This window comes from Cherax quadricarinatus, chromosome 68, assembly GCF_038502225.1.
Source record: "Cherax quadricarinatus isolate ZL_2023a chromosome 68, ASM3850222v1, whole genome shotgun sequence".
NCBI lineage: Eukaryota > Metazoa > Arthropoda > Malacostraca > Decapoda > Parastacidae > Cherax > Cherax quadricarinatus.
Window position 1 is genome coordinate 4,216,457 of NC_091359.1, and position 26,476 is coordinate 4,242,932.

Genomic DNA, 26,476 nt, shown 5'->3' on the forward strand with positions numbered 1-26,476 from the left:
AGTAAATAAAGATACATATTATTTTTCTTCTTCTTATTATTATTATTTCTTTCTTTCTTTCAACACACCGGCCATATCCCACGAAGGCAGGGTGGCCCAAAAAGAAAAACGAAAGTTTCTCTTTTAAATTTAGTAATTTATACGGGAGAAGGGGTTACTAGCCCCTTGCTCCCGGCATTTTAGTCTCCTCTTACAACACGCATGGCTTACAGAGGAAGAATTCTGTTCCACTTCCCCATGGAGATAGGAAATAAACAAGAACAAGAACTAGAAAGAAAATAGAAGAAAACCCAGAGGGGTGTGTATATATATGCTTGTACATGTATGTGTAGTGTGACCTAAGTGTAAGTAGAAGTAGCAAGACGTACCTGAAATCTTGCATGTTTATGAGACAGAAAAAAGGACACCAGCAATCCTACCATCGTGTAAAACAATTACAGGCTTTCGTTTTACACTCACTTGGCAGGACGGTAGTACCTCCCTGGGTGGTTGCTGTCTACCAACCTACTACCTAGAATTATTATTATTATTATTATTATTATTATTATTATAGTTTGTCTGCTTGAAATGATGTGCATTGTATGGGATTGTCAATTTTTCTTGCGTGGATAATTTTTGGGGAAATGCCAGTAAAATATTTGTATTTATTTGTATTTGTATCTTGCCAACTGTCCTATTGTTTAGATCCACATATTTATGATTTTATTCAGTTAGGGCACTAACTTTAAATATAAATAACCATTAGTGAACAAGTTACCACTTTCACTTTCAGTGTACACTTGAGAAAAGACAGTTTTAGGAATAGGAAAAAGCAAAATAGAAAAGTAAGGATAAATAATAAGAATAAGGAAACTAGATGACTTGGTAAAACTTTAGTTATAGTAGAACGTTGTCAAAAATAGACTTACTCTGCATACTTGGCTTGAAGGCAAGGGAAAACTGAAGAGTTGAAAAAACAGAGCAGACCACTAGGTGGCATTGCTTCTAAGTGTCACTGCCACTGGCTGGCATCTTGTTGTGATTGTATCTTAAAAAAAAAAATAACCTGATTGGGGAAAAGGTGTTCATTCTACTTCTCATATGGTAGTGCCAGTGGGTAATGGAAGACTCCCTGTTTGTGACTTCACTTTGTTTTGATGAGTGTTTGTGAATTTTTTTATTTTAAGAGGTTTTATGTTCATGTATATTCGAGTAGGGAATCTTGATTGGCATGTATCGCTGAATGACCTTTAGATCCCAGTGGTCTGTAAATCTTAAAACTTCCTTCCCTATCTGTTGCTTATAGTTACTTGTTTATGCTAAATAAATGGGCAATGTTTTTATCTCTAATAATTTTTTAATTTCAGAGATGCTTTGTTTTTTTTCCTACTTCTGGTGGATCTTAGTAGGGCTAGCCTTCTGGCTCAGTTTGCCTTGTCGTCCTCCAGTCAGACGGAAGTCCACACGAATATTGCTTACGGCATGGCTCGTCTAGGACCTTCTCTCACGCTTGACACTATTGTTGAGGCCCTAGTCATTGGTGCTGGCACACTCTCAGGTAGGTATAGGTAGGAGTGCATAGAAATAAAATGTAAAGGGGCAAATATTGTTACTCAGGTATAGGGAAGAGCACATAGAAATAAAATGTAAAGGAATTAACATTGCAGTATTCTAGTGCTGTGGAACACACACTTTATACTTAGTTTTAGGATGTATTTGGAATTGAGTTTAGAATGAATCTCTGATAGAGTTTTGAAAGGCATCACTTTTAAATAGAAATCTAAGTGTTATAGAGTGGCTTGCAGTTTTATGTTATTTTAAAAAGACAGTTTGAGTCTTTCAACTTGATGAGCTACTGATGCTGTAAAGACTGAGCAATAAAATACAAATGCTTCATGTTCTAATGTTATTTACAGGTGTCAGCCGTCTGGAGCAGATGTGTGCATTTGCCTGCATGTCCATTGTTGTTAACTACATTGTCTTCATGACCTTCTTCCCTGCCTGTCTCTCTCTTGTCCTCGAGGTGAGACACCATTTCAACTGTTGCTCCAAATAAATTTTTATATTACTGCCACTCAACCTTGGTGCATGGTAACATTTCAATAGACCTTTCATGTCTTTCAGTACAATCTGAAGTCTTAAAATATTGTATCCTTCTATATTTACATTTGTGATACTGTAATATGAAATTTCAGTTTGCATAATTAATATTAAAATTACTGTTGTAATTCAAACAAACATTTAATAGATACTAAAATAGAAGAAGTTTTAGTGTTTATCATGTGAGGATGCAGAATTATGGGCAAGTGAACTTCGGTATATATTATTTTAGAGTGTAATTGTTGGACTAATTATAAAACACACACTAAATTAATGTTATATTTCAGCTGTCAAACAGATGCTCTTCTGGACAACCTCCATGGCAGATGGCAACGCTAGCTCGTGCCATGGTCGAGGAAGAGAAGCCAAATCCTGTTGTCCAGCGAGTCAAGGTACTGTACTTACTGTATGACACTTGTTTAAGGAGTATTATCAGACTACATTTGGATTCATTTAAAGAAATAGCAATGGACATTACTGAGTGGAAGCAGTTTTGTTAGGAGCAAGTGAATGATTCGTACACAAATATCAGACACAGAGAAAAACAAGTGACGATGTTTCAGTCAGACTTGGATCATTAACTAGTTACATGCTCATTTGTGACTAGTTAATGCTCCAAGTCGGACTTAAATGTTGTCATTAGTTTCTTTCTCTCATGTGTGGGATATTTGTGTATTGTTCTAGTCATGGTATTGTGCCTTTTTATTCTTTTTGAAGTGAATGATTGACATATATACATATGAAGTACTTGTTACTTGGGTTCTGAAAGGGCTGAGATAAAGTGGATAATTTTTAAGAAGTGATGTGTTATTTAAACCTATGTTGTGAAATAATCAGCCTGATGTGCTATCCATTATGCTGCAATGACATGGATAGCAAGCTAAGCTGGTAGTCTCAGGACGGCCACACCAGTGATTGAAATCACAATCATTGCTAAATATGGTTTCATTCATCTTGAAATGAAGATCAGAATTTATAATATAACTAATAGAGTTGATAATACAGGTCATGCATGCTGTAATATAAATATTCATAGGTAGTCTTTAGTTTGGAAAACAAGAACTGTGTTCACAAAATTTTTTTGAGAAGGGATGACTGTATATTACATAATTTAAGATATGTGTGATAGAGGCTTGGGTGTCCAGCAAACATGCGTAAGTGTGTTATGTGAGGAACAGGTAATGTTGTGATTCATTAGTTCTTTGAAATGTGATGCCTGTGCATATCCAGAGAGACCACTAGAGAATGAGTGATAGTGAATGCTCTTCCATTTTTGGATAACCCTACCTTGGTGGGAGATAACCAATGCACTAAAAAACGAGTTTAATGTTGAAAGGTGAGGTGAGATGATTATTGTGAAAAGAGTACTGTATATCAGTTGAAGAATTTTGGAAGAGTTATGGCATAAGTAGTGTTATTGTATAGTACGTATAAGTACTGTAGATGGTTAATAGTATATTGTTATGAAAAATAGATAAAGGTGTTGTCACACATTACCAAATATATAACTTATTTTTTTGCCTTGCACTGTATGTGTGCATGCATGTGTGCACATGCACATGTGTACTGTCTGATGTTAACCTTACATGGTTTGTCACAACAGGTTATAATGTCTGCTGGTCTCCTGCTAGTACATGGCATCACCCGTTGGTCGCTCTCCCTTTCATCAAATACTGTTACACTGATGGACAATGCTTCTTTTAACTCGTCTACTGATCCACATGTTATTGTCAGGTTAGTAGTATCAGGTATTCGTGTGAATGAAATTCAGATCGCAGATGGTTGAGTTTTTGTTTGATGGTGTGTTGGTCTTAAGTATGGTTACAAACATTCTTTAATTTTCCATTAATCCTCCATTAGATGATGGTAGTCATAAAATTCAGAGAATAAATAACCCTTTCCAGAATTCCTTGTTCCTCTGCAGTCCTGCTTTCTGTCTTACCCTTAATTCTTTCATTAACCCTTTCAGGGTTTCGGCCGTACTAGTACGGCTTACGCCCCAGGGTTTTTGACGTATTAGTACGCCTAAATTCTAGCACCTTCAGATCTAGTGAGAGAAAGCTGGTAGGCCTACATATAAAAAAAGAATGGGTCTATATGGTCAGTATGCACAGTATAAAAAAAATTCTGCAGCACACAGTGTGTAATGAGAAAAAAAAAACTTTGACCGTGTTTTTGGATTAAAACAGTGACTTTGCACTGTATTTTCGTATGGTATTTATTGTTGTATTCTGGTTTTCCTGGTCTCATTTTATAGAATGGAAAACATATTACAGAAATTGAGATGATTTTGACTGGTTTTACAATGAAAAATACCTTGAAATTGAGCTCAAAATAGCAGAAATGTTCGATTTTTACCAAAGTTCAAAAGTAAACAAATCATGCTAAGAGTCCAATACACATCAACTGGTGAGTCTGATATTCTTTCACAAGTGCGATGATATTATTTATTCCATTTCTACACTAATGCAGTAGTCTGCATAACAGTAAATCTTCTATTTTTTTGTAAAAATAAAAATTCAAAGTGGAAAGCCAAAGAAATATAAGAGGGGCCTGGGGATGTGACTAATGAACAGAGAACTTGTTATTTTAGTGCCAGGAATGTCTTTCTAGTTTATTCTGGACCCTATTTGGAAATTGGCATCTTTTGAAATCTGTGTGAAATTGGCAAAATTGCTAAATTATGACCACTTTATTGGATAATTGAAATCGGTAAATGTCCCTAGAGGGACTAGTACCGAACTTGCACACGAAAATCACCCACTACGAAAGCAAAAGACTTGGCAGACGATGCACCATCCCCCCAATGAAAAGCAGGGGTGTCACTAGCACGTTAAGAGACCATACAATAAGTGTCAGGGGCCCGAGACTGTTCAACTGCCTCCCAGCACACATAAGGGGGATTACCAACAGACCCCTGGCAGTCTTCAAGCTGGCACTGGACAAGCACCTAAAGTCAGTTCCGGATCAGCCGGGCTGTGGCTCGTATGTTGGTTTGCGTGCAGCCAGCAGCAACAGCCTGGTTGATCAGGCTCTGATCCACCAGGAGGCCTGGTCTCAGACCGGGCCGCGGGGGCGTTGACCCCCGGAACTCTCTCCAGGTAAACTCCAGGAAAGAAAAAATGGAGTTCTAGCGAAATAGTTATGATTTTTGTCGACTAGTACACTGGAATTGGCCGAAAATAGGGCTCAAAGTGGGGAAAATCGCCGATGTGTAAACATTGTCGAGACCGCTAACTTTGCGAGAGCATAATTCTACAAGTTTTCCATCAAATTTCATACTTTTGGTGTCATTATGATTGGGAAAAAATTCTCTATCTTTTCATAAGAAAAAATAATTTTTTTTTTTTGAAATTTGGGGGACATACACATTACTTGGTATTCTCAAAAGACTTATCACCCTATAATTCTTTTATCCTCTTTTTCCCTTATACAAAGGACTGTGCATGCTTTCTGCCAATCCTTAGGTTCCCTTTCCCCTTTCATGCATATATTAAACAAATACACCAACTACTCCAAAATAACATTCCCAACTACCTTCAACATTTCTGTCTTGAAATGTTAAGTTTTTTTTTTTTTCAACAAGTCGGTCGTCTCCCACCGAGGCAGGGTGACCCAAAAAAGAAAGAAAATCCCCAAAAAGAAAATACTTTCATCATCATTCAACACTTTCTCCACACTCACACATTATCACTGCTTTTGCAGAGGTGCTCAGAATACAACAGTTTAGAAGCATATACGTATAAAGATACACAACATATCCCTCCAAACTGCCAATATCCCAAACCCCTCCTTTAAAGTGCAGGCATTGTACTTCCCATTTCCAGGACTCAAGTCCGACTATATGAAAATAACCGGTTTCCCTGAATCCCTTCACTAAATATTACCCTGCTCACACTCCAACAGATCGTCAGGTCCCAAGTATCATTCGTCTCCATTCACTCCCATCTAACACGTTCATGCACGCTTGCTGGAAGTCCAAGCCCCTCGCCCACAAAACCTCCTTTACCCCCTCTTTCCAACCCTTTCGAGGACGACCCCTACCCCTCTTTCCTTCCCCTATAGATTTATATGCTTTCCATGTCATTCTACTTTGATCCATTCTCTCTAAATGACCAAACCACCTCAACAACCCCTCTTCTGCCCTCTGACTAATGCTTTTATTAACTCCACACCTCCTAATTTCCACACTCCGAATTTTCTGCATAATATTTACACCACACATTGCCCTTAGACAGGACATCTCGACTGCCTCCAACCGTCTCCTCGCTGCTGCATTTACCACCCAAGCTTCACATCCATATAAGAGTGTTGGTACTACTATACTTTCATACATTCCCTTCTTTGCCTCCATAGATAACGTTTTTTGACTCCACATATACCTCAACGCACCACTCACCTTTTTTCCCTCATCAGTTCTATGATTAACCTCATCCTTCATAAATCCATCCGCCGACACGTCAACTCCCAAGTATCTGAAAACATTCACTTCTTCCATACTCCTCCCCCCCAATTTAATATCCAATTTTTCTTTATCTAAATCATTTGATACCCTCATCACCTTACTCTTTTCTATGTTCACTTTCAACTTTTTACCTTTACACACATTCTCAAACTCATCCACTAACCTTCGCAATTTTTCTTTAGAATCTCCCATAAGCACAGTATCATCAGCAAAAAGTAACTGTGTCAATTCCCATTTTGAATTTGATTCCCCATAATTTAATCCCACCCCTCTCCCGAACACCCTAGCATTTACTTCTTTTACAACCCCATCTATAAATATATTAAACAACCATGGTGACATTACACATCCCTGTCTAAGACCTACTTTTACCGGGAAGTATTCTCCCTCTCTTCTACACACCCTAACCTGAGCCTCACTATCCTCATAAAAGCTCTTTACAGCATTTAGTAACTTACCACCTATTCCATAAACTTGCAACATCTGCCACATTGCTCCTCTATCCACTCTATCATATGCCTTTTCTAAATCCATAAATGCAATAAAAACTTCCCTACCTTTATCTAAATACTGTTCACATATATGCTTCAATGTAAACACTTGATCTACACATCCCCTACCCACTCTGAAGCCTCCTTGCTCATCTGCAATTCTGCATTCTGTCTTACCTCTAATTCTTTCAATTATAACTCTACCGTATACTTTTCCTGGTATACTCAGTAAACTTATTCCTCTATAATTTTTACAATCTCTTTTGTCCCCTTTCCCTTTATATAAAGGGACTATACATGCTCTCCGCCAATCCCTAGGTACCTTCCCCTCTTTCATACATTTATTAAACAAAAGTACCAACCACTCCAACACTATATCCCCCCCTGCTTTTAACATTTCTGTCATGATCCCATCAGTTCCAGCTGCTTTACCCCCTTTCATTCTACGTAATGCCTCATGTACCTCCACCACACTTACATTCTGCTCTTCTTCACTCCTAAAAGATGGTATACCTCCCTGGCCAGTGCATGAAATTACCGCCTCCCTTTCTTCCTCAACATTTAAAAGTTCCTCAAAATATTCTCGCCATCTACCTAATACCTCCCTCTCCCCATCTACTAACTCCCCTACTCTGTTTTTAACGGACAAATCCATACTTTCCCTAGGCTTTCTTAACTTGTTTAACTCACTCTAAAATTTTTTCTTATTTTCATTAAAATTTCTTGACAGTGCCTCTCCCACTCTTTCATCTGCTCTCCTTTTGCACTCTCTCACCACTCTCTTCACCTTTCTTTTACTCTCCATATACTCTGCTCTTCTTATAACACTTCTGCTTTGTAAAAACCTCTCGTAAGCTACCTTTTTCTCTTTTATCACACCCTTTACTTCATCATTCCACCAATCACTCCTCTTTCCTCCTGCCCCCACCCTCCTATAACCACAAACTTCTGCCCCACATTCTAATACTGCATTTTTAAAACTATTCCAACCCTCTTCAACCCCCCCACTACTCATCTTTGCACTAGCCCACCTTTCTGCCAATAGTCGCTTATATCTCGCCCGAACTTCCTCCTCCCTTAGTTTATACACTTTCACCTCCCTCTTACTTGTTGTTGCCACCTTCCTCTTTTCCCATCTACCTCTTACTCTAACTGTAGCTACAACTAAATTATGATCTGATATATCAGTTGCCCCTCTATAAACATGTACATCCTGGAGCCTACCCATCAACCTTTTATCCACCAATACATAATCTAACAAACTACTTTCATTACGTGCTACATCATACCTTGTATATTTATTTATCCTCTTTTTCATAAAATATGTATTACTTATTACCAAATTTCTTTCTACACATAGCTCAATTAAAGGCTCCCCATTTACATTTACCCCTGGCACCCCAAATTTACCTACTACTCCCTCCATAACATTTTTACCCACTTTAGCATTGAAATCCCCAACCACCATTTCTCTCACACTTGATTCAACACTCCCCACGCATTCACTCAACATTTCCCAGAATCTCTCTCTCTCCTCTACACTTCTCTCTTCTCCAGGTGCATACACGCTTACTATAACCCACTTTTCACATCCAATCTTTATTTTACTCCACATAATCCTTGAATTTATGCATTTGTAGTCCCTCTTTTCCTGCCATAGCTTATCCTTCAACATTATTGCTACTCCTTCTTTAGCTCTAACTCTATTTGAAACCCCTGACCTAATCCCATTTATTCCTCTCCATTGAAACTCTCCCACCCGCTTTGTTTCACTTAAAGCCAGGACATCCAGTTTCTTCTCATTCATAACATCCACAATCATCTCTTTCTTATCATTTGCACAACATCCACGCACATTCAGACTTCCCACTTTGACAGTTTTCTTCTTCTTATTCTTTTTAGTAATCTTTACAGGAAAAGAGGTTACTAGCCCATTGTTCCCAGCATTTTAGTTGACTTTTACAACACGCATGGCTTACGGAGGAAAGATTCTTATTCCACTTCCCCATGGATATAAAAGGAAAAGTAATAAGACCAAGAACTATTAAGATAAAATCAAAGAAAACTCAGATGAGTGTGTGTAAATAAATGTGTACATGTATGTGTAGTGTGACCTAAGTGTAAGTAGAAGTAGCAAGACGTACCTGTAATCTTGCATATTTATGAGACAGACAAAAGACACCAGCAATCCTACCATCATGTAAAACAATTACAGGCTTTCGTTTTACACTCACTTGGCAGGACGGTAGTACCTCCCTGGGTGGTTGCTGTCTACCAACCTACTACCTATAAGTGTTGACAGGAAATAAGAAAATAAAAGCTATTCAGCCTTTTTAAAATGTGACTTACTTAGTAAAAATTTAGATTTTTTTCTGTGTATTTTTTAAACCGTGAAAATTATTGTTTATTTTTTATAAATAACAAATGGTTAGATTGGCTATGTGATATTGTGTGTTTAATTAGAGGTGGATTTTAGCTCTTGTTCCACCTTGTAACTTTCAGGTGACTGATATTAAATAACCATGTCGTATCTATTTTGGAACTGTATGGGGTGTATTGTACTGTGGGTGTGAGCGTGGTGCTGCTTATTGTGTATTATGTGGCTGCCATGTATATTTGGCTGCACACTTTCAATAGTTTAAATTCGAAAATAGATGGGGGTGGAGCCCACATAAAAGGCAGCCTTCATGCTGAACACACCAGTGTCTGGCTGTTGGTGATGTTTGCACGACCAGTTCTCTGAGGTGTCAGGTTATATACTTTATATTCTACCATTAAAGTATTATTAATAAAAAAATTCTTGGAAAGAAGGTTGAGCTTATAGCATAATTTAAGATGAAATCAGTTGATAGAACAGAAAATTTCACATATATTAAGCATATTCGTTCAGGTAAGGGAGTAGGTTAACAAGTAAGAGTGAATTACTGTATTTATGGGGGAAGCACCTAACCCATAGGGGTAATACATTATCTTGGGAATGGGCAATAATTAGGTTTGATGCCAGGGAAGGGTAGCTCTAGTGCCTTGAATCAAGAGCCATTCACCAGCATCAAGCATGAAGTACATGAGATTACATTTTACTCGATATAGTTTGTGACCCATCAACATACAAGTACAGTGGTACCTCGAGTTGCGAACTTAATTCGTTCCAGAAGTCTGTTCAGTTGCTGATACCGAACGAATTTGTTACCATATGGAATAATGTAAATTAGATTAGTCCGTTTCAGACCCCCAAAAATGCACTTACATAATTGTTCGAGTTGGGAGCTGTTCGAAACTCGAGGTACCACTGTATAAGTTCTTTTATCAAGCATGAACTTCATTGTCAACTAACGTGATCTTCACTTCGATTCTTCTCCCTCCCCATTCCCTTGACTGGAAATGGTAATAAAATATTTTGCAAGGAGAGTGCAGATTGTGTTAAGAGGAAATAGTTGTTGATTGTTTACAATGTACATTAATGGAGTTATAGGTTTGAGGATAATTTAAATTGTGATGTGCACTTTGGAATAGCTAGAGAACGAATGATGGTAAATGTTTCCTTCTTTGGGTCGCCCTACCTTAGTAGAAATTGGCTGATGTATTAAAATAAAAAGGTTTGTGGATAATGTTGTATAATTCTTAAAGGTTCAGAGCATTTTTTTTTATTTTATTTATTTTTTTTTGGATATAATGGGAAGTACAATGCCTGCACTTTAAAGGAGGGATTTGGGATATTGGCAGTTTGGAGGGATATGTTGTGTATCTTTATACGTATATGCTTCTAAACTGTTGTATTCTGAGCACCTCTGCAAAAACAGTGATTATGTGTCAGTGAGGTGAAAGTGTTGAATGATGATGAAAGTATTTTTCTTTTTGGGGATTTTCTTTCTTTTTTGGGTCACCCTGCCTCGGTGGGAGATGGCCGACTTTAAAAAAAAAAAAAATAATATCAGTTGTGGAAAAAGGAATGTATTGTATTTATGAACAGCTAGTTACTATAGATTGTGACCATAAGGAATAAATGCAAATAAAAAATTTAAATGCTCATGAAGTATGAAATATTGTAAGGAGTTTCTATTTATTTTTTTATTTTATTAGTATTTTTAAAAAAGTTGGTAAACTGAATGCTTGATGAAAAATTAATAGATCATTGGATAAGTGAGGGAAGTAATGACAGAAATAAATTTGGAATAATAAAATTAAAAGCTGGACTTTAAAGTCCTGGAGGTGGGAAATACCTGCACTTTGAAGGAGTTTGGAATATTTGCTGTTTAGAGTTACGTCTAAACTGTTGTATCTAAATGCCTCTGGAAAGAGTGGTAGTGTAAATGATGGTAAAAAATTTTTTTTTTTTTTTGTCACCCTGCCTCAGTGGGAGACAGTCAGTATGTTAAAAAGAAAAATTAAGTGTAATTTCTAAATAGTTGTTGCTAATACTATATTGCATACTCAAAAAGGATTTATATAATCAGCAGTATATGGTTTGGTGTTGATAACTAATAGTATATTTTGTTTTGGTCACTCAATTACCATTGCATTCAGTAGTATCCAATTATTATTATTGATTTAAAAAAGTGTGATCTGCCTTTTACCTACTGTATTTTTTATGCTTTACCTGTTCTAATTTATCTTTAACTTCACCTATATATTTTCTTTCACTTGTATAGTTTTTACTTTGGTTCATACCTTCCTTTTGAGGTAATTTTTGTGTATGTTGCTCTGCTTTATATACACATGAGTAGCAGTGAATGGCTTGTATGGGCTTAGCGCTTTCTTTGAATACAATACTACTTTATACATGGGAAGAGGTGGAGTGTAGAGTGACTTAATTTTCTCCACAGATTGCTGGATGCAGGGCTGGACCACATTGTGTTTATGGTGATTCTCGTTGCTCTGATTGTCAAGTATGTGCTGTTTGAGTCACAAGGTCAGTTAGAGGAAAATCTCATCCATGATAGTCTTCAGCCCTCTCAGGATTCCCTCGATAACTCTGGGCTTTCTGGCAAAGGTAAGTGCATAAAAACACTTTTTTTGGTAAAGTGAAACAGAGAGTTGTAGGTGAGATCCAAACTAATGATCTGGAGTGACAACTTTGGTGATGGAGGGTTGATGATACTGTTGCCAGGTATGGTTGCATAGGCATTATTTGCTTTGGTAATGCAGAGCTGATTATTAGAATCAGTGCCTTTTGCAAAACAAAGTTTTTAATAGATAATTTACATTGTGGCATACATGTTATTTAGAGAAATTTGATATGGAGGATTATCATATGCTAGACTTCATTTCCGAGTTAAAGATGTGGTCTCTGAAATTGGGAATGGTTATGAGATAATGTCATCATGAAGGAAGGACACAGGTGGAAAACAAACTTCTGTCAGGACTGTTTCACTTTTCTAGAGCTTAAAAATACATATAATGACTTGATAAAACTCAATATCAAGATGTTATCCTGAAAAAAAAAAACTTGTTTAGCAATGTTTTTTTCCTCATTATCTGTAGTACAACATTTGTATTCACCTAATATTATCATAGTAAACATGTAATGGAATCCCATTTAAAATGGGTTTCTGTGGACTTTTTACTGATTGGTGGCCTTTGGCAAATGTGGAGGCCATTAACACTATAGGGAAAGGTGGGAAGAATGGTTTGTGCATGCAGAAACATGCCTAGTAGTTTTCAGATTAGATGTATAGGCATATAAATGTATGTATTGGCATATGGATGTATTTACTGATATATACATCACTAGTACAAAAGAAGAGAATTGTAATGCATTTGCATATTTTGGCCTAGCTTGTACGTATAAGAATGTGACTTGCCTTCTCGAATATAATTTTCTCTGCTAAGCTCTTATCATTTCCTATTTTATTTTTTGCTTACTGTTTTTTCATATTTCTGGCAGCTACTGCTTTTTTGCATAGTTTGGCATGGCAAAAAAAAAAAATGTTATTTACCCTGGATGTGTGATAAATAGCATTATCAACATGCATGATTCTAGTAAATATCTCAAGTATTGCAATTACTTTATCGACATGTGAATATGTTGAGGTGGTTGGTAAGTGACTGTTTTAATGAAACTTTTTGCTTGTACACCTTGTTTTAACCCCTTGACTGTCGCCGTCGTATATATAAGTCATAGGAGATACCGTGTTTGACATATCTATACGCATAAATTCTAGCGGCTTCAAATCAAGCAGGAGAAAGCTGGTAGGCCTACATGTGAGAGAATGAGTCTCCATGGTCAGTGTGCACCATATAAAAAAAATCGGGGAGCCAGTGGTGCATTGTGGGAATACCATTTCAGTTGTCCTTTTTCAGCATGTCTAGCAGTAAGAAATATGTGACTCCCCAGCAAATCTAGGACTCTTCTCTTCCCAAGTGATGCTCTAACACAGATGGAAGTGTCAGTGAAGGTCAATTTCATGATTTCGAGGAGTTTGAGACCAAAAGCAATGGACGACGACGACGACGAGGAGGAGGAGGAAGAGGAGGAGGAAGAGGAGGAGGAAGAGGAGGAGGAAGAGGAGGAGGAAGAGGAGGAGGAAGAGGAGGAGGAGGAGAAAGAGGAGGAGGAAGGAAGGAAGGAAGGAGGAAGGAAGGAGGAGGAGGGAGGAGAAGGGAGGGAGGAGGAGGAAGGAGGGAGGAGGAGGAGGAAGAATAAGAAGAGGAGGAGGAGGAAGAAGAAGAATAATAATAATACCTAATAATAATAATATGTTCCCTTGAGGCATGAAAACAGTTCACCCCATGACAGTGACAAGATAAGGGGAGATAACATCTGATAAGAGCTGACCTTTGATGAGCGTAAACGAGGGTGGAGGGAGGGGGGCAGCTGTCTATCTGTCTAGCTCTCTGTTTCAGAGCCAGGAGGAGGAGAAGAAGAAGGAGGAGGAGAAGGAGAAGAATGAGAAGAAGGAGAAGAAGAAGGAGAAGAAGAAAGAGAAGAAGAAAGAGAAGAAGAAAGAGAAGAAGAAAGAGAAGAAGAAAGAGAAGAAGAAAGAGAAGAAGAAGAAGGAGAAGAAGAAGGAGAAGAAGAAGGAGAAGAAGAAGAAGAAAAAGACGACGAACAAACATTTGTCTGTCTGTCTATTTGTCTGTCTGCCAAGCTCCCTGTCTATCTGTCTAGCTCTGTCTCAGAGAGAGCCACAAGACTGTGTCATCATCACGTTTACTCACATCTTCAAGCAGAGTATAGCACTTTGTCTGGATTTTTTGGGTTATCCTAGGTAATTTACACTATGTATACTTGTATTTATGTGTACCTGTGAGACAGAGATAGACAGACAGAGAGAAAGAGAGAGACAGATTGAAAGAGATAGAATGAGGAAGAAAGATAATTAGATAGAATGGAGGGGAAGCAGCATCCGACCCCATTGTTTTGACAGGCTGGAGGGGGAGTGAGTAATGAGACAATATGTCATTTTGACATCTGCCGACTCCTGACTCAAAACAATTATAAGCCACACATTCGCACACAAGACAAGCTTGCTGAATGGTGATAATAGCAGTTTTATGAAAGTATCTAGTGACTATATATGTGTATATATATTATAGAAACCAGAAGCAAGAAGGGAAGGCAGGAATGAAGGAAGGACTAGATGAAAGGAAGGAAAAAATTAAGGAAGGACAGATGAAGGAATGTAGGAAGAGAAGTGGAATGCCCTCCAGGTAGGAAAGGAATGAAGGAAATTAGGAAGGAAGGAATGATGACACACGACCATTTACCTAGGATAACTACATAACATAACTGCCTGCTAATACTTTGAAGAAAACTGCTCAGACGAGGTGTTTTGTCTTTGTACATAAAAAAAAAACTTCCACAAAAATGCACACACACTGATTTTATGTGTGAGATTGTAAAACACCATTGTGTATGACACCATGTTTTATGTGTGAGAGTGTAAAACACCACTGTGTATGACACCATGTTTTATGTGTGAGAGTGTAAAACACCACTGTGTATGACACCATGTTTTATGTGTGAGGAGTGTAAAACACCACTGTGTATGACACCATGTTTTATGTGTGAGAGTGTAAAACACCACTGTGTATGACACCATGTTTTATGTGTGAGAGTGTAAAACACCACTGTGTATGACACCATGTTTTATGTGTGAGAGTGTAAAACACCACTGTGTATGACACCATGTTTTATGTGTGAGGAGTGTAAAACACCACTGTGTATGACACCATGTTTTATGTGTGAGGAGTGTAAAACACCACTGTGTATGACACCATGTTTTATGTGTGAGAGTGTAAAACACCACTGTGTATGACACCATGTTTTATGTGTAAGAGTGTAAAACACCACTGTGTATGACACCATGTTTTATGTGTAAGAGTGTAAAACACCACTGTGTATGACACCATGTTTTATGTGTAAGAGTGTAAAACACCACTGTGTATGACACCATGTTTTATGTGTGAGGAGTGTAAAACACCACTGTGTATGACACCATGTTTTATGTGTAAGAGTGTAAAACACCACTGTGTATGACACCATGTTTTATGTGTGAGGAGTGTAAAACACCACTGTGTATGACACCATGTTTTATGTGTAAGAGTGTAAAACACCACTGTGTATGACACCATGTTTTATGTGTAAGAGTGTAAAACACCACTGTGTATGACACCATGTTTTATGTGTGAGGAGTGTAAAACACCACTGTGTATGACACCATGTTTTATGTGTAAGAGTGTAAAACACCACTGTGTATGACACCATGTTTTATGTGTAAGAGTGTAAAACACCACTGTGTATGACACCATGTTTTATGTGTGAGGAGTGTAAAACACCACTGTGTATGACACCATGTTTTATGTGTGAGGAGTGTAAAACACCACTGTGTATGACACCATGTTTTATGTGTGAGAGTGTAAAACACCACTGTGTATGACACCATGTTTTATGTGTGAGAGTGTAAAACACCACTGTGTATGACACCATGTTTTATGTGTGAGAGTGTAAAACACCACTGTGTATGACACCATGTTTTATGTGTGAGGAGTGTAAAACACCACTGTGTATGACACCATGTTTTATGTGTGAGAGTGTAAAACACCACTGTGTATGACACCATGTTTTATGTGTGAGAGTGTAAAACACCACTGTGTATGACACCATGTTTTATGTGTGAGGAGTGTAAAACACCACTGTGTATGACACCATGTTTTATGTGTGAGAGTGTAAAACACCACTGTGTATGACACCATGTTTTATGTGTGAGAGTGTAAAACACCACTGTGTATGACACCATGTTTTATGTGTGAGAGTGTAAAACACCACTGTGTATGACACCATGTTTTATGTGTGAGAGTGTAAAACACCACTGTGTATGACACCATGTTTTATGTGTGAGGAGTGTAAAACACCACTGTGTATGACACCATGCTTCACAGAGTTCCACAAGCTACAGAACTTCTAGGAGTATGTTCAGTGACTGTATATTGGTATATATATTATAGAAGAATAGTAATAAAAAAATTTTTGTATTGTTTGTTTTTGTAAACAAGTTTTGTAAACAATATATTGATAATTATGTTTGTGTGCTTATTGTGTTGTATACAACGAGTATATATATGTACTTTGCACCTTACTTTGGTCTCATAGGCCACATAAGTTATGTGAAAAAATAAAATAGTGAAAAAAAACAACAAACCTTCAAATACAAGTAAACCAAAGTTTACCGGTGAGATGCAGTCGCCGCTGTTGCCATACGCGGCTCATTTTCTGTAAACTTCATGCCTCTATATCTGGGTAAGTACTGATGGGAAATTTTTTTTTGGGAGACTTAAACAATCAGAAAAATAATCTTAACATTTTCATAAGAAAAAATAATTTTTTTTTTTCGAATATTTTGCGACACCAGGAGACACTTCAGGATTGGGCCTTTCGACAGTCAAAGGGTTAAAATATATGAGAGCAGTTTAGTATATAGTAGATATAAACAAAAGATGGGTAACATGCCAACAGTAACTACATAATAATAGTACATTGCAGTAGTAGTACATTTCCTACCTACCTGCAGTAGGTGCCAAGCCTTTGTTCACTGACAATTTGCACAGTTCATAACTCTCGGATTACCTGGAGGTTATTCCGCGGCCCGGTCCATGACCAGGCCTCCCGATGGATCAGGGCCTGATCAACTAGGCTGTTACTGCTGGCCGCACGCAGTCCGACGTACGAGCCACAGCCCGGCTGATCCGGCACTGACTTTAGGTATCTGTCCAGCTCTCTCTTGAAGGCAGCCAGGGGTTTATTGGCAATTCCCCTAATGCTTGATGGGAGGCTGTTGAACAGTTTTGGGCCCCGGACACTTATGGTGTTTTCTCTTAGTGTACCAATGGCGCCCCTACTTTTTATTGGCTTGGTGTAGATACTCAAAAATCAGGGACAAATGAATTAATGTACAATTGCTATGGATCCCATCCCCTCAAGGAAGGTTCCTTGATGTTGGCGAGGGGCTCTTGATTTAGGGAATCGGATCTGTGCTCCAGTTCCCCGAATTAAGTCTGAATGCCTTCCACATCCCCCCCAGGCGCTGTATAATCCTCCGGGTTTAGCGCTTCCCCCTTGATTATAATAATAATAATATGGATCCCATCACACATTGGATTACTCCTTCATGATAAAGTTGATATGTTAGCCAATAAGAGTACCCAGAAGGAAAATGTAGAATAAAACTTTGGTATATATGTGTCTAGCATTTACCTGGAATGTTTTTCTGGTGTCAATGCCCCCGTGACCTGGTCTGATACTAGGCCTCAGGTGGATCAGGGTGTGATCAACCAGGCTGTTACTCCTGGCTGCACGCAAGCTGTCGTACAAACCACAGCCCGGTTAGTCATGTACTGACTTTAGGTGCCTGTCTGGTGCCTTCTTGAAGATAGCCAGGAATCTATTGGTAATCCTCGTTATGTATACTTGGAGACAATTGAACAGTCTTGGGCCCCGGACACTTATTGTGTTGTCTCTCAGTGTACACATTCTTGTAGTGAATTTTTTTTTTTATTTATTCCTTGAAGAAAACCTTGTCCCATTTGTAAATGTTGTATGCCTTGCTTCAGCATTCATGGGTTTATCATTCACAAAGTTTTAGAATTTCAGTGAGTTAGATGAAGGAATATTTTAGGAAAAGGGAGTTTGATATATTGTTGAGTGGCATCATGAAAATTATTACAATGCCACCCCACACTAAGGTAATATCCCTAACAGTATTACTTAGATTTTTGTTGACTCATTGCAATGTTATCTTTGTGAATTCTTGTCATTCATTTGATCTTAACGGACTGCTTGTACTGGTAACTGTTGATTTTCACTTGTGCAGTTTTCACATGTATAATTTGCATTTTTTACACGTTGTTATGTATACATAAAAAACACTAAACCCATTTAAGTCATTCAGCACTGTTCACACTAACTAGATTTTTAATAAAAGAGTCTTTGAGATTTCAACTTAAATATTGTTCCTAACATGCCTTAATACTTTAGGAATTCTGCGTCAACGTACTAGAATCCGCACTGTCAGTTTTAATTCCCACTGGGAGGAATTGGCAATGGCAACTTCTAAGGAGGATCGTGGTACACAAACAGAGATACCCAAGACTTACATTAAAGAACATGGGGATGAGGATGAGGATAAGCCTCCTAGATCATTAGAAGAATGTGTTGCTGTTATGAACTCTCAGGTAAGGTCATTAGCTATTGATTTATGAACACAATATTAAAAAAAAGGGAAGATAATTCTTGGTAATTACCCATGTGCCAATTTTTATATTTTTGAGCTTTTTTTTTTTAATCAATATAATTATTTTGTGCTTTCTGTTTACTTGTAAAATATATTTGTACATTACAATATATGCAGATTATTTTAGTTTTTTACCATTAATGTTTGTTTATTTTCAAGAGTAATTCGTGTATCCATCAGAACCTCAGTCCGTGTCTCATTTATTCCCCTTTACACAGAACAGCCCTTTATTTTCGCCATTCTACAATATACCTTTAATTTAACTTTAATTCATCCTCTAGGCTGGCAGTCCCTATTATTATCTTGTCTATGTTATTTTTTGTGACTGTTGTTCTCTAAGAATGTGGTTACTTCTTGGCAGATTCCACTTATTTTTAGTAGGCTACTGGTCTGCTAATTTAAGATTTGCTCTTTGCTGTAGTGTCCCTTCAAGGATGATGCCTGGATACCACTGAAGAACTCTTGGTCTAAGGAATTACAGCTAACCTTTCCTTCCTTGGATCAAACCTATTACCTCCCATTTCCCAGCACTATATGACCCCCTATGGATTTAGAGCTTTCCCCATAAATATAATAACGATAATATAATCTTGGCGAGTGATTAATCCTCTTCCAAAGTCACGTATATTCACCTTAACTCAAGAAGATTGTCATTTATAGGATTCATACCCTCAAATATGGTTGCTTCACTTTATTGTGGCTCTTCATGTATTATTCTTTACTTGTCTCGGATTCCCTATTCTTTAAAATACACTATATGATTCTGTTTACCATTCCTCTAAATATTTTATCTCCCTTGTTGAATAAATCACTCTTAAAATCTTTTCTTAATTTCATGACACCTTTATCTCTAGAGTTAATTATAATTTCCATATCTAGTCAATCATATTTCATCCTGTCATGTACAGTACTGTATGCTTTTCATGTTGCTTAGTGTTATACAGTGGTACCCAGAGTTTCGTACTGCTCCCAACTCCAATAATTATGTAAGTGTATTATTGTAAGTGCTTTTGTAAGTGTATTTTTGGGGGTCTGAAACGGACTTATCTAATTTATAGTATTCCTTATAGGAACAAATTCGTTACGTAACAGCACTCGAACAGCCTTCTGGAACGAATTACTCGGGATACCACTGTATATTGTTTAGAAGACATTGTGAATTTCTCTCCTATGATTTTTTTTATATTTATAAAACCTGAAACAGAGCTGTTGAGTGAGGGATGGTGAATGTGTTTCCTTCTTTGGGTCACCCTGCTTTGGTGGGAGATAGTCAATATGAAAAAAAATAATCTGCAGTGTATATAATCATGGTAATTTCTTAACAGGGAGGTGTGAGATCATTAACTAATAAAGAAATTGTACAAATGGTGGAGAAGAAACATGTTCCAAGCTACAAATTAGAGACAGTTTTGGGCAACCCACTGAGAGCTGTTGGTATTCGTAGAGCAATTGTGGCACCACACACTGCTAAACATGGCTCCATGGATGCTCTGCCATATGACAACTATGATTACACTAAGGTAAAAAAATTGCACATTGAAATTGATACAAATACAAATAATTTATTTCTTTTCTGCTGTATACAATGTAGTTTATATGTAATAAAATACACCTACCATCCGATTTACGACCTGCTCGACTTACGACCACTCGACTTACGACCGTGTTTTTTATGCCAAATTTCTGGGAAATAAACAACTATTTGTGTTGTACACAGTGTTTATCCTAAACCTTACAGTATAAAATACAGTACTAACAGCATAAAAAGTAAAGTAAAACATGAAATACCAAAATAAAACAATAAAATAGTCATTACAAAAATGTTTTGTTGATATTCAGTAGTAAAGTTCGACTTATGACCGGTTTCTCGGAACCGAACTCGGTCGTAAGTTGAATGGTAGGTGTATTGTTAGGCACAAAAGAAAGCCACTAGCATGTGGTGCATTTTGGGCAGGTGAAGTTAACACTGTAATGGTAAGTGAGGAGTATACTGTAGATAACTACAGTATTTGGAAAGGTAGAAATCTTGTGAAAAATAAAATAATTGATAGTATTTTTTACTATTTTAGGGAGGGGGGTTAAAGAGGTTTTGTGTGCAATGGGCTTGGACATGCAGCAGGCATGTGTAAGCATAGCATGTTAGAAAGGAGTGAATGGAGATGAATGGTTTTTGGGACCTGATGAGCTGTTGGAGTATGAGCAGGATAATATTTTGTGAAGAGATTCAGGGAAACTGGTTAGCCAGACTTGAGTTCTGGAATGGGAAGTACAATGCCTGCACTTTAAAAGAGGGGGTTTGGGATATTGGCTGTTTGGAGTGGCATCAGAACTGTTGTATCTGAGTGCCTCTGCAAAGACAGTGATTGTGTGAAGGATGGTGGGAGATGGTTGATGTGTTAAATTTTTTTTTTTTTTTGATACAAAATTATGTTATATTTTACATTTTTTCAGGTGATGGGTGTATGCTGTGAGAATGTAATAGGTTATGTACCTATACCAGTGGGTGTTGTTGGTCCTCTACTTATGAATGGAAAAAAGTATATGGTTCCCATGGCAACTACTGAAGGGTGCTTGGTTGCCTCTACCAATCGTGGTTGTCGTGCTTTGGTTAATGGAGTGAAGAGTACAGTAATCCGTGATGGAATGACTAGGGCTCCTAGTGTTCGGCTTCCTACCGCTGCACGAGCTACGTAAGTATACCTGTAATGAACCTTAAACTAGTTTTGTGGGTTAAACTCACATTTATGTACTAGTTATCTCTGAATTTTTTTGTACAGTGATTACCTAAGTTTCTGTGTAGTAAGTTTTGAATGAACAGACTGGGTTATACAATGGTTCATTTCCCTTTATTCTGAAGCTGATCATCATCATTATTATTATTATTGTTGTATATTTGCCAATAGTGAGGTGCATTATTATTATATATTCACCAACAGGGAGGTGTACACATGGACTAGAAATAGAGAGAACTTTGCTATCATCAAAGAAGGATTTGATTCAACCAGCCGTTTTGCTCGTCTACAAGAATTGCATGTTGGAATTGCTGGACGATTACTGTACATGCGCTTTGTGGCTCAAACTGGTGACGCTATGGGGATGAACATGGTATCCAAGGTATGGAAATAGTCTAAGCTATACATATAGTATTAATTTGTATCATACAACTGCCATAAAAAATTACACCTGAATAAATTTAAACAGTTGGCATATTTACAGTGTCTTTCTGTACAGTTTTTTAATTTATAAACCTAAGGTAGTGACAAAAATAGATATTAATTTAGGGATCAGATATTGGTTGGTCTGTCCTGATGTCATGTTATTTAAATACAATTTTTTTTTTTGTAAAGCAGATGTGGCATATTAGAGAAAGAAGAAAAAAGGTGTAAAGTTATTAAACATCTCCCAGCTTGTTGATTGCTCTTTATTAAGAATGGAGATGGGAAGTACAATGCTTGCACTTTAAAGGAGGGGTTTGGGATATTGGCAGTTTGGAGGGACATCTAAACTGTTGTATCTGAGAGCCTCTGCAACGACAGTGATTATGTATGAGTGATGGTGAAAGTATTGAATGATGATGAATTTTTTTTTTCTTTCTTATTGGGTCACCCTGCCTCGGTGGGAAATGGCCGACATGTAAAAAAAAAAATCAGACTGGAGGTGGGAAGTACAGTGCCTGCACTCTAAAGGAAGGGTGGGGATATTTGCAGTTTGGAGGGGCATCTGAACTGCAGTACTGGCATGCCTCTGGCTAGACAGTGATGGTGGGATACAGCCATTGTATTAAAAATAAAATTCAATTTTAACCTATGAGCCATCGCACACCAAGGGGGCACCCTGTCTTGGCAGGAAATGGTCATAGAGTTAAAAAAAATAATAAATACAATTTCATATATATTTGTTTATGCTTAAACTTTTGTGTTATCACTGGTTATTGACATTTTTCTTCTCATTTTAAGGGTACAGAGGCAGGACTCAAGACCCTGAAAAAATACTTCCCAGACCTTGAGGTCTTGAGTGTTAGTGGCAACTATTGTGTGGACAAAAAGCCGTCGGCCATTAATTGGTACGTAGGTTGAAAATGCAATAATAGTGTTTAACACGTAATGACTGTATAATGTATGTTCCTATATTGGCATAGGTCCTAGTATGTAGCAGTTGATTTAATTTCCTGGCATAACATATTGGTGTACATTACAACCTGTAAGTTGTACTGGTAGTTCCTGGAGTTGACATGCACCCTGAAACCTTGGAAAAGAGGAAAATTCACTAGTTTGAGTAAATTATATATACATATTTTTATATATATTGGCAGTTTGGAGGGATATGTTGTGTATCTTTATACGTATATGCTTCTAAACTGTTGTATTCTGAGCACCTCTGCAAAAACAGTGATAATGTGTGAGTGAGGTGAAAGTGTTGAATGATGATGAAAGTATTTTCTTTTTGGGGATTTTCTTAATTTTTTGGGTCACCCTGCCTCGGTGGGAGACGGCCGACTTGTTGAAAAAAAAAAAAAAAATATATATATATTTCTTTAAATATGATTTGCTTAATATTAACATTCATAAGACGGAATAAAAAAAATGGGCTCGAATAAAAAATGTGAATAATCAAAGCTATAAAGAAATTAGCCTTCAATAAAGATTTTGTATAATATAATCATACAGATTAAATGTGAATTTTTGGTTTCACATTGAAAACAAGCATTGAAAACAAGGTTAATAAGTTCCACTCTTTCCAGGATTGAGGGCCGAGGCAAATCTGTTGTGTGCGAAGGTATTGTGCCTAGCAAAGTGGTTACGTCCATCCTGAAAACTACTGTGGCAGCTCTTGTAGAAGCCAATATTACTAAGAATTTGGTAGGGTCATCATTAGCTGGTTCAATAGGAGGCAACAATGCTCATGCAGCAAATATCGTAGCAGCAGTATATATCGCATGTGGTCAGGTAAATTTTCTCTTCACAATGTGTAGAACATTGCTTACCTTCTGATGCTCATTGATAATTGTTATTCTGTATCAGACCTTAACTAGGTTCCATGTCATGGACAATAAGTAACCTAATTACTCATGGGTAAAAAAAAAAAAAAAGGCAAGTATGGCGACACCTGAAAATTCTTGTTATCCTTATGTGCATGGTTTTACTGAAAGTCATTCCATGAATAAATTTAACAATCATGTATTTTTTGACTATTTTCATTTGGTTTGGTTCATGAGTTATTATTATTACAATCAAAACTAGGCATTAAACCCTCAAGGATTGTGCATGACTTAAATTGACAACTAATTTGAAAAAAAAAAAAAAGTGTGCCTTTAGGGTGTTTAGTTCCAGCTTTTTGGGATTGTTATTTATCTCCTATAACTTTTCAGTTCACCTCGTACCCATTTAGCTACAACTCAGTCCCACACCTCAACAGCTCTGTCAAATGCTTCTAAAACTTTCCCACATTCATAAAATTTACTCCATACTCTTCCAACTCCCACTCTTTTTTTTCCTGCACCATAACTCTAATCACAGCTCTGTCCCAAACTCCTACCACATTCGACCCCATTCTATCAATATGCACTAACACTACCACCCACTTCCACACCTCAAACATCCCTCCAGCTTGCCCCTACACACCGTCTGTTTTTGGACATAAATGAATACCAAGCATTGCTTAGTGCATGAGCTTATTATTTTATCATCATTATGATGGGTTAGTGGTAAACCCATAGGGGTCATACAGTGACAGCTTGTAACAGTTTTCTGTGAAGGTTATGAAAGTTAGCAGTTGTATAGCTCCTGAGTGAAAACAATTTTTTATAATCAAGTAGTCCATATAAATTATGATAAAACCAAGTTATTTTTCAGTAAGAAAAATAGTTTCTGATACTTGAGATATATTTTTCAGGATCCTGCTCAAGTGGTTGGAAGCAGCAACTGCATGACCTTGATGGAAGCTTGGGGTGAAAAAGGAGAGGACCTACACATAACAGTCACCATGCCCTCTCTAGAAGTTGGCACAGTGGGTGGAGGCACTGGACTTGGACCTCAGTCTGCCTGCTTGACTATGCTTGGGGTTAAAGGTCAGTATTAGGTTATGGAAAGATGACATCCAATATTGCCACTCTTGATATATGGAATGTCATTTCAGTATGACTGTTGTGGGATGTAAAGGAATTGTTTTGTTGTGACTATTTATAATATGCAGGACAGGGAATAATAAAATTTTCTTAAATATTTGTTTACTTAAGTTACTGTACATAAAATTACAATAGGAATACTTCATACATATAAAGATCAATTTATTATTCATGGGAAACACTAAGCCCATAGGGATAATACAGCACTTTGAGAATGGGAGGTAATGAGGTTTAATCCACTGAATGGAAGGGTAGCTCCATGAGCCTTTCACCAGCTTTAGGGCACCCTTTTCCTGGAGGGATAATGAATAATCAAGAAGATCTGACAAGATTATTTAATTCTTTCAAACTGTATGGCCCTTGTGGGTTTAGCTCTTAGTTTTGATTGTAATAAAAGTAATTGTTTTAAACTTTTGTATTTTCTAGGAGCACACCAAGAAAACCCAGGTGAGAATGCATGCCAGTTAGCAAAGATAATTGCAGGAACAGTGCTAGCTGGTGAGCTTTCCCTGATGTCTGCACTAGCAGCAGGACACCTGGTGAAGAGCCACTTGGCTCACAACAGGGCCAAAAGTGGAACCAGTTCACCTTCTGCATCTATTACCAATGGTGGGGTTCCAACTGCAGCTGCTACCATCACCACTTCCTCAGTAACTGATATTTCCACTAATGCAGATAGCCATCCAACTGGGAAGGCTGTTGTGCCTGCAATAAATTCTAGCACTACAAGTGACAAAGTGGAAGCTTTTGGTGCAAAGCCAATTACAAATTGTTTTGAAAGAGGCAATACAATAGTCAACAAGGCAGCCACCCAAAAAACTAATTTACCACCAACTGGTGTAGTGATTGATGGTAAACAAGGAGACAGTGGACTGAGTGAAAAGGCTGTCACTTCAAATATGTCACCTTGTCTAGATCCAGCAAATTTTTCAGTGCCACATTTTAGTGACAGGTAAAAAGAATTTAAAAAAAAAAAAAAAAAAAAAAGGTTGTGACTGAGGGTAATATCTCTAGTAGATTTATTGCATTACCTTGATGGTGCTGGAAAGATTCCCTGCTCTTATACTAATATAAAACGGTATACTTGGAAAGTGTTATTCTTTTAAGTATATTATTTCTTGTGAAGAGATTCCATTTATTCAGCTTATGCTGTTGTGGTTAGTAAACTGCATCAGCATTAAGGTCTTATTTATTTTGCCATCAAAGTTTTATATCGATAGAAAAATTGTTTTATGTTTTAAAGTGACGTAAATACAGTACATAGAATTATGCATGTATGTTATGTAATACAGCAAAATAAAAGTTATTTTTTGTTATTTTGTCATTTTCTTTGCAAGTTTTGAATATTATTATAACAAATGCTAAATCTCTATCTTGTTTGTGGTGAATGAATGAAATAAAGAAGTGTCAGGTATAAAAAAAAAAAATCTTGTGTAATAATGTTATAATCTTGGGGAAGTCCTAAAATAATTGGGGTCATACAGTGCCAGGAAAATGGAAACCAATTTGGATTAATTTGAAGACTACAGTTTCAATTTCTTAGATCAAGAGCCTTTCATCAGAACCAATACATCTTCCCAGCAACAGT

The 26,476-nt window shown here is 37.3% G+C and overlaps 1 protein-coding gene across 3 annotated transcripts in view; it reads left to right on the forward strand.

The window, feature by feature from the left end:
- The window catches only part of Hmgcr (HMG coenzyme A reductase), a 116,946-nt gene extending 90,742 nt beyond the window's left edge, over nucleotides 1–26,204 (forward strand). For all 3 annotated transcript variants that reach the window (XM_053789739.2, XM_053789740.2, XM_070099609.1), the window contains 13 exons: nucleotides 1,347–1,537; nucleotides 1,896–2,002; nucleotides 2,367–2,471; nucleotides 3,683–3,813; nucleotides 11,859–12,025; nucleotides 18,509–18,705; nucleotides 20,090–20,284; nucleotides 21,216–21,454; nucleotides 21,701–21,878; nucleotides 22,721–22,827; nucleotides 23,506–23,710; nucleotides 24,657–24,831; nucleotides 25,315–26,204. In XM_053789739.2, the coding sequence (XP_053645714.1) occupies nucleotides 1,347–1,537; nucleotides 1,896–2,002; nucleotides 2,367–2,471; nucleotides 3,683–3,813; nucleotides 11,859–12,025; nucleotides 18,509–18,705; nucleotides 20,090–20,284; nucleotides 21,216–21,454; nucleotides 21,701–21,878; nucleotides 22,721–22,827; nucleotides 23,506–23,710; nucleotides 24,657–24,831; nucleotides 25,315–25,844 (2,527 nt within the window). In that variant the 3' untranslated portion in view covers nucleotides 25,845–26,204. The remainder of the gene's footprint in view (nucleotides 1–1,346; nucleotides 1,538–1,895; nucleotides 2,003–2,366; nucleotides 2,472–3,682; nucleotides 3,814–11,858; nucleotides 12,026–18,508; nucleotides 18,706–20,089; nucleotides 20,285–21,215; nucleotides 21,455–21,700; nucleotides 21,879–22,720; nucleotides 22,828–23,505; nucleotides 23,711–24,656; nucleotides 24,832–25,314) is intronic.
- The last annotated feature ends 272 nt before the right edge of the window (nucleotides 26,205–26,476 follow it).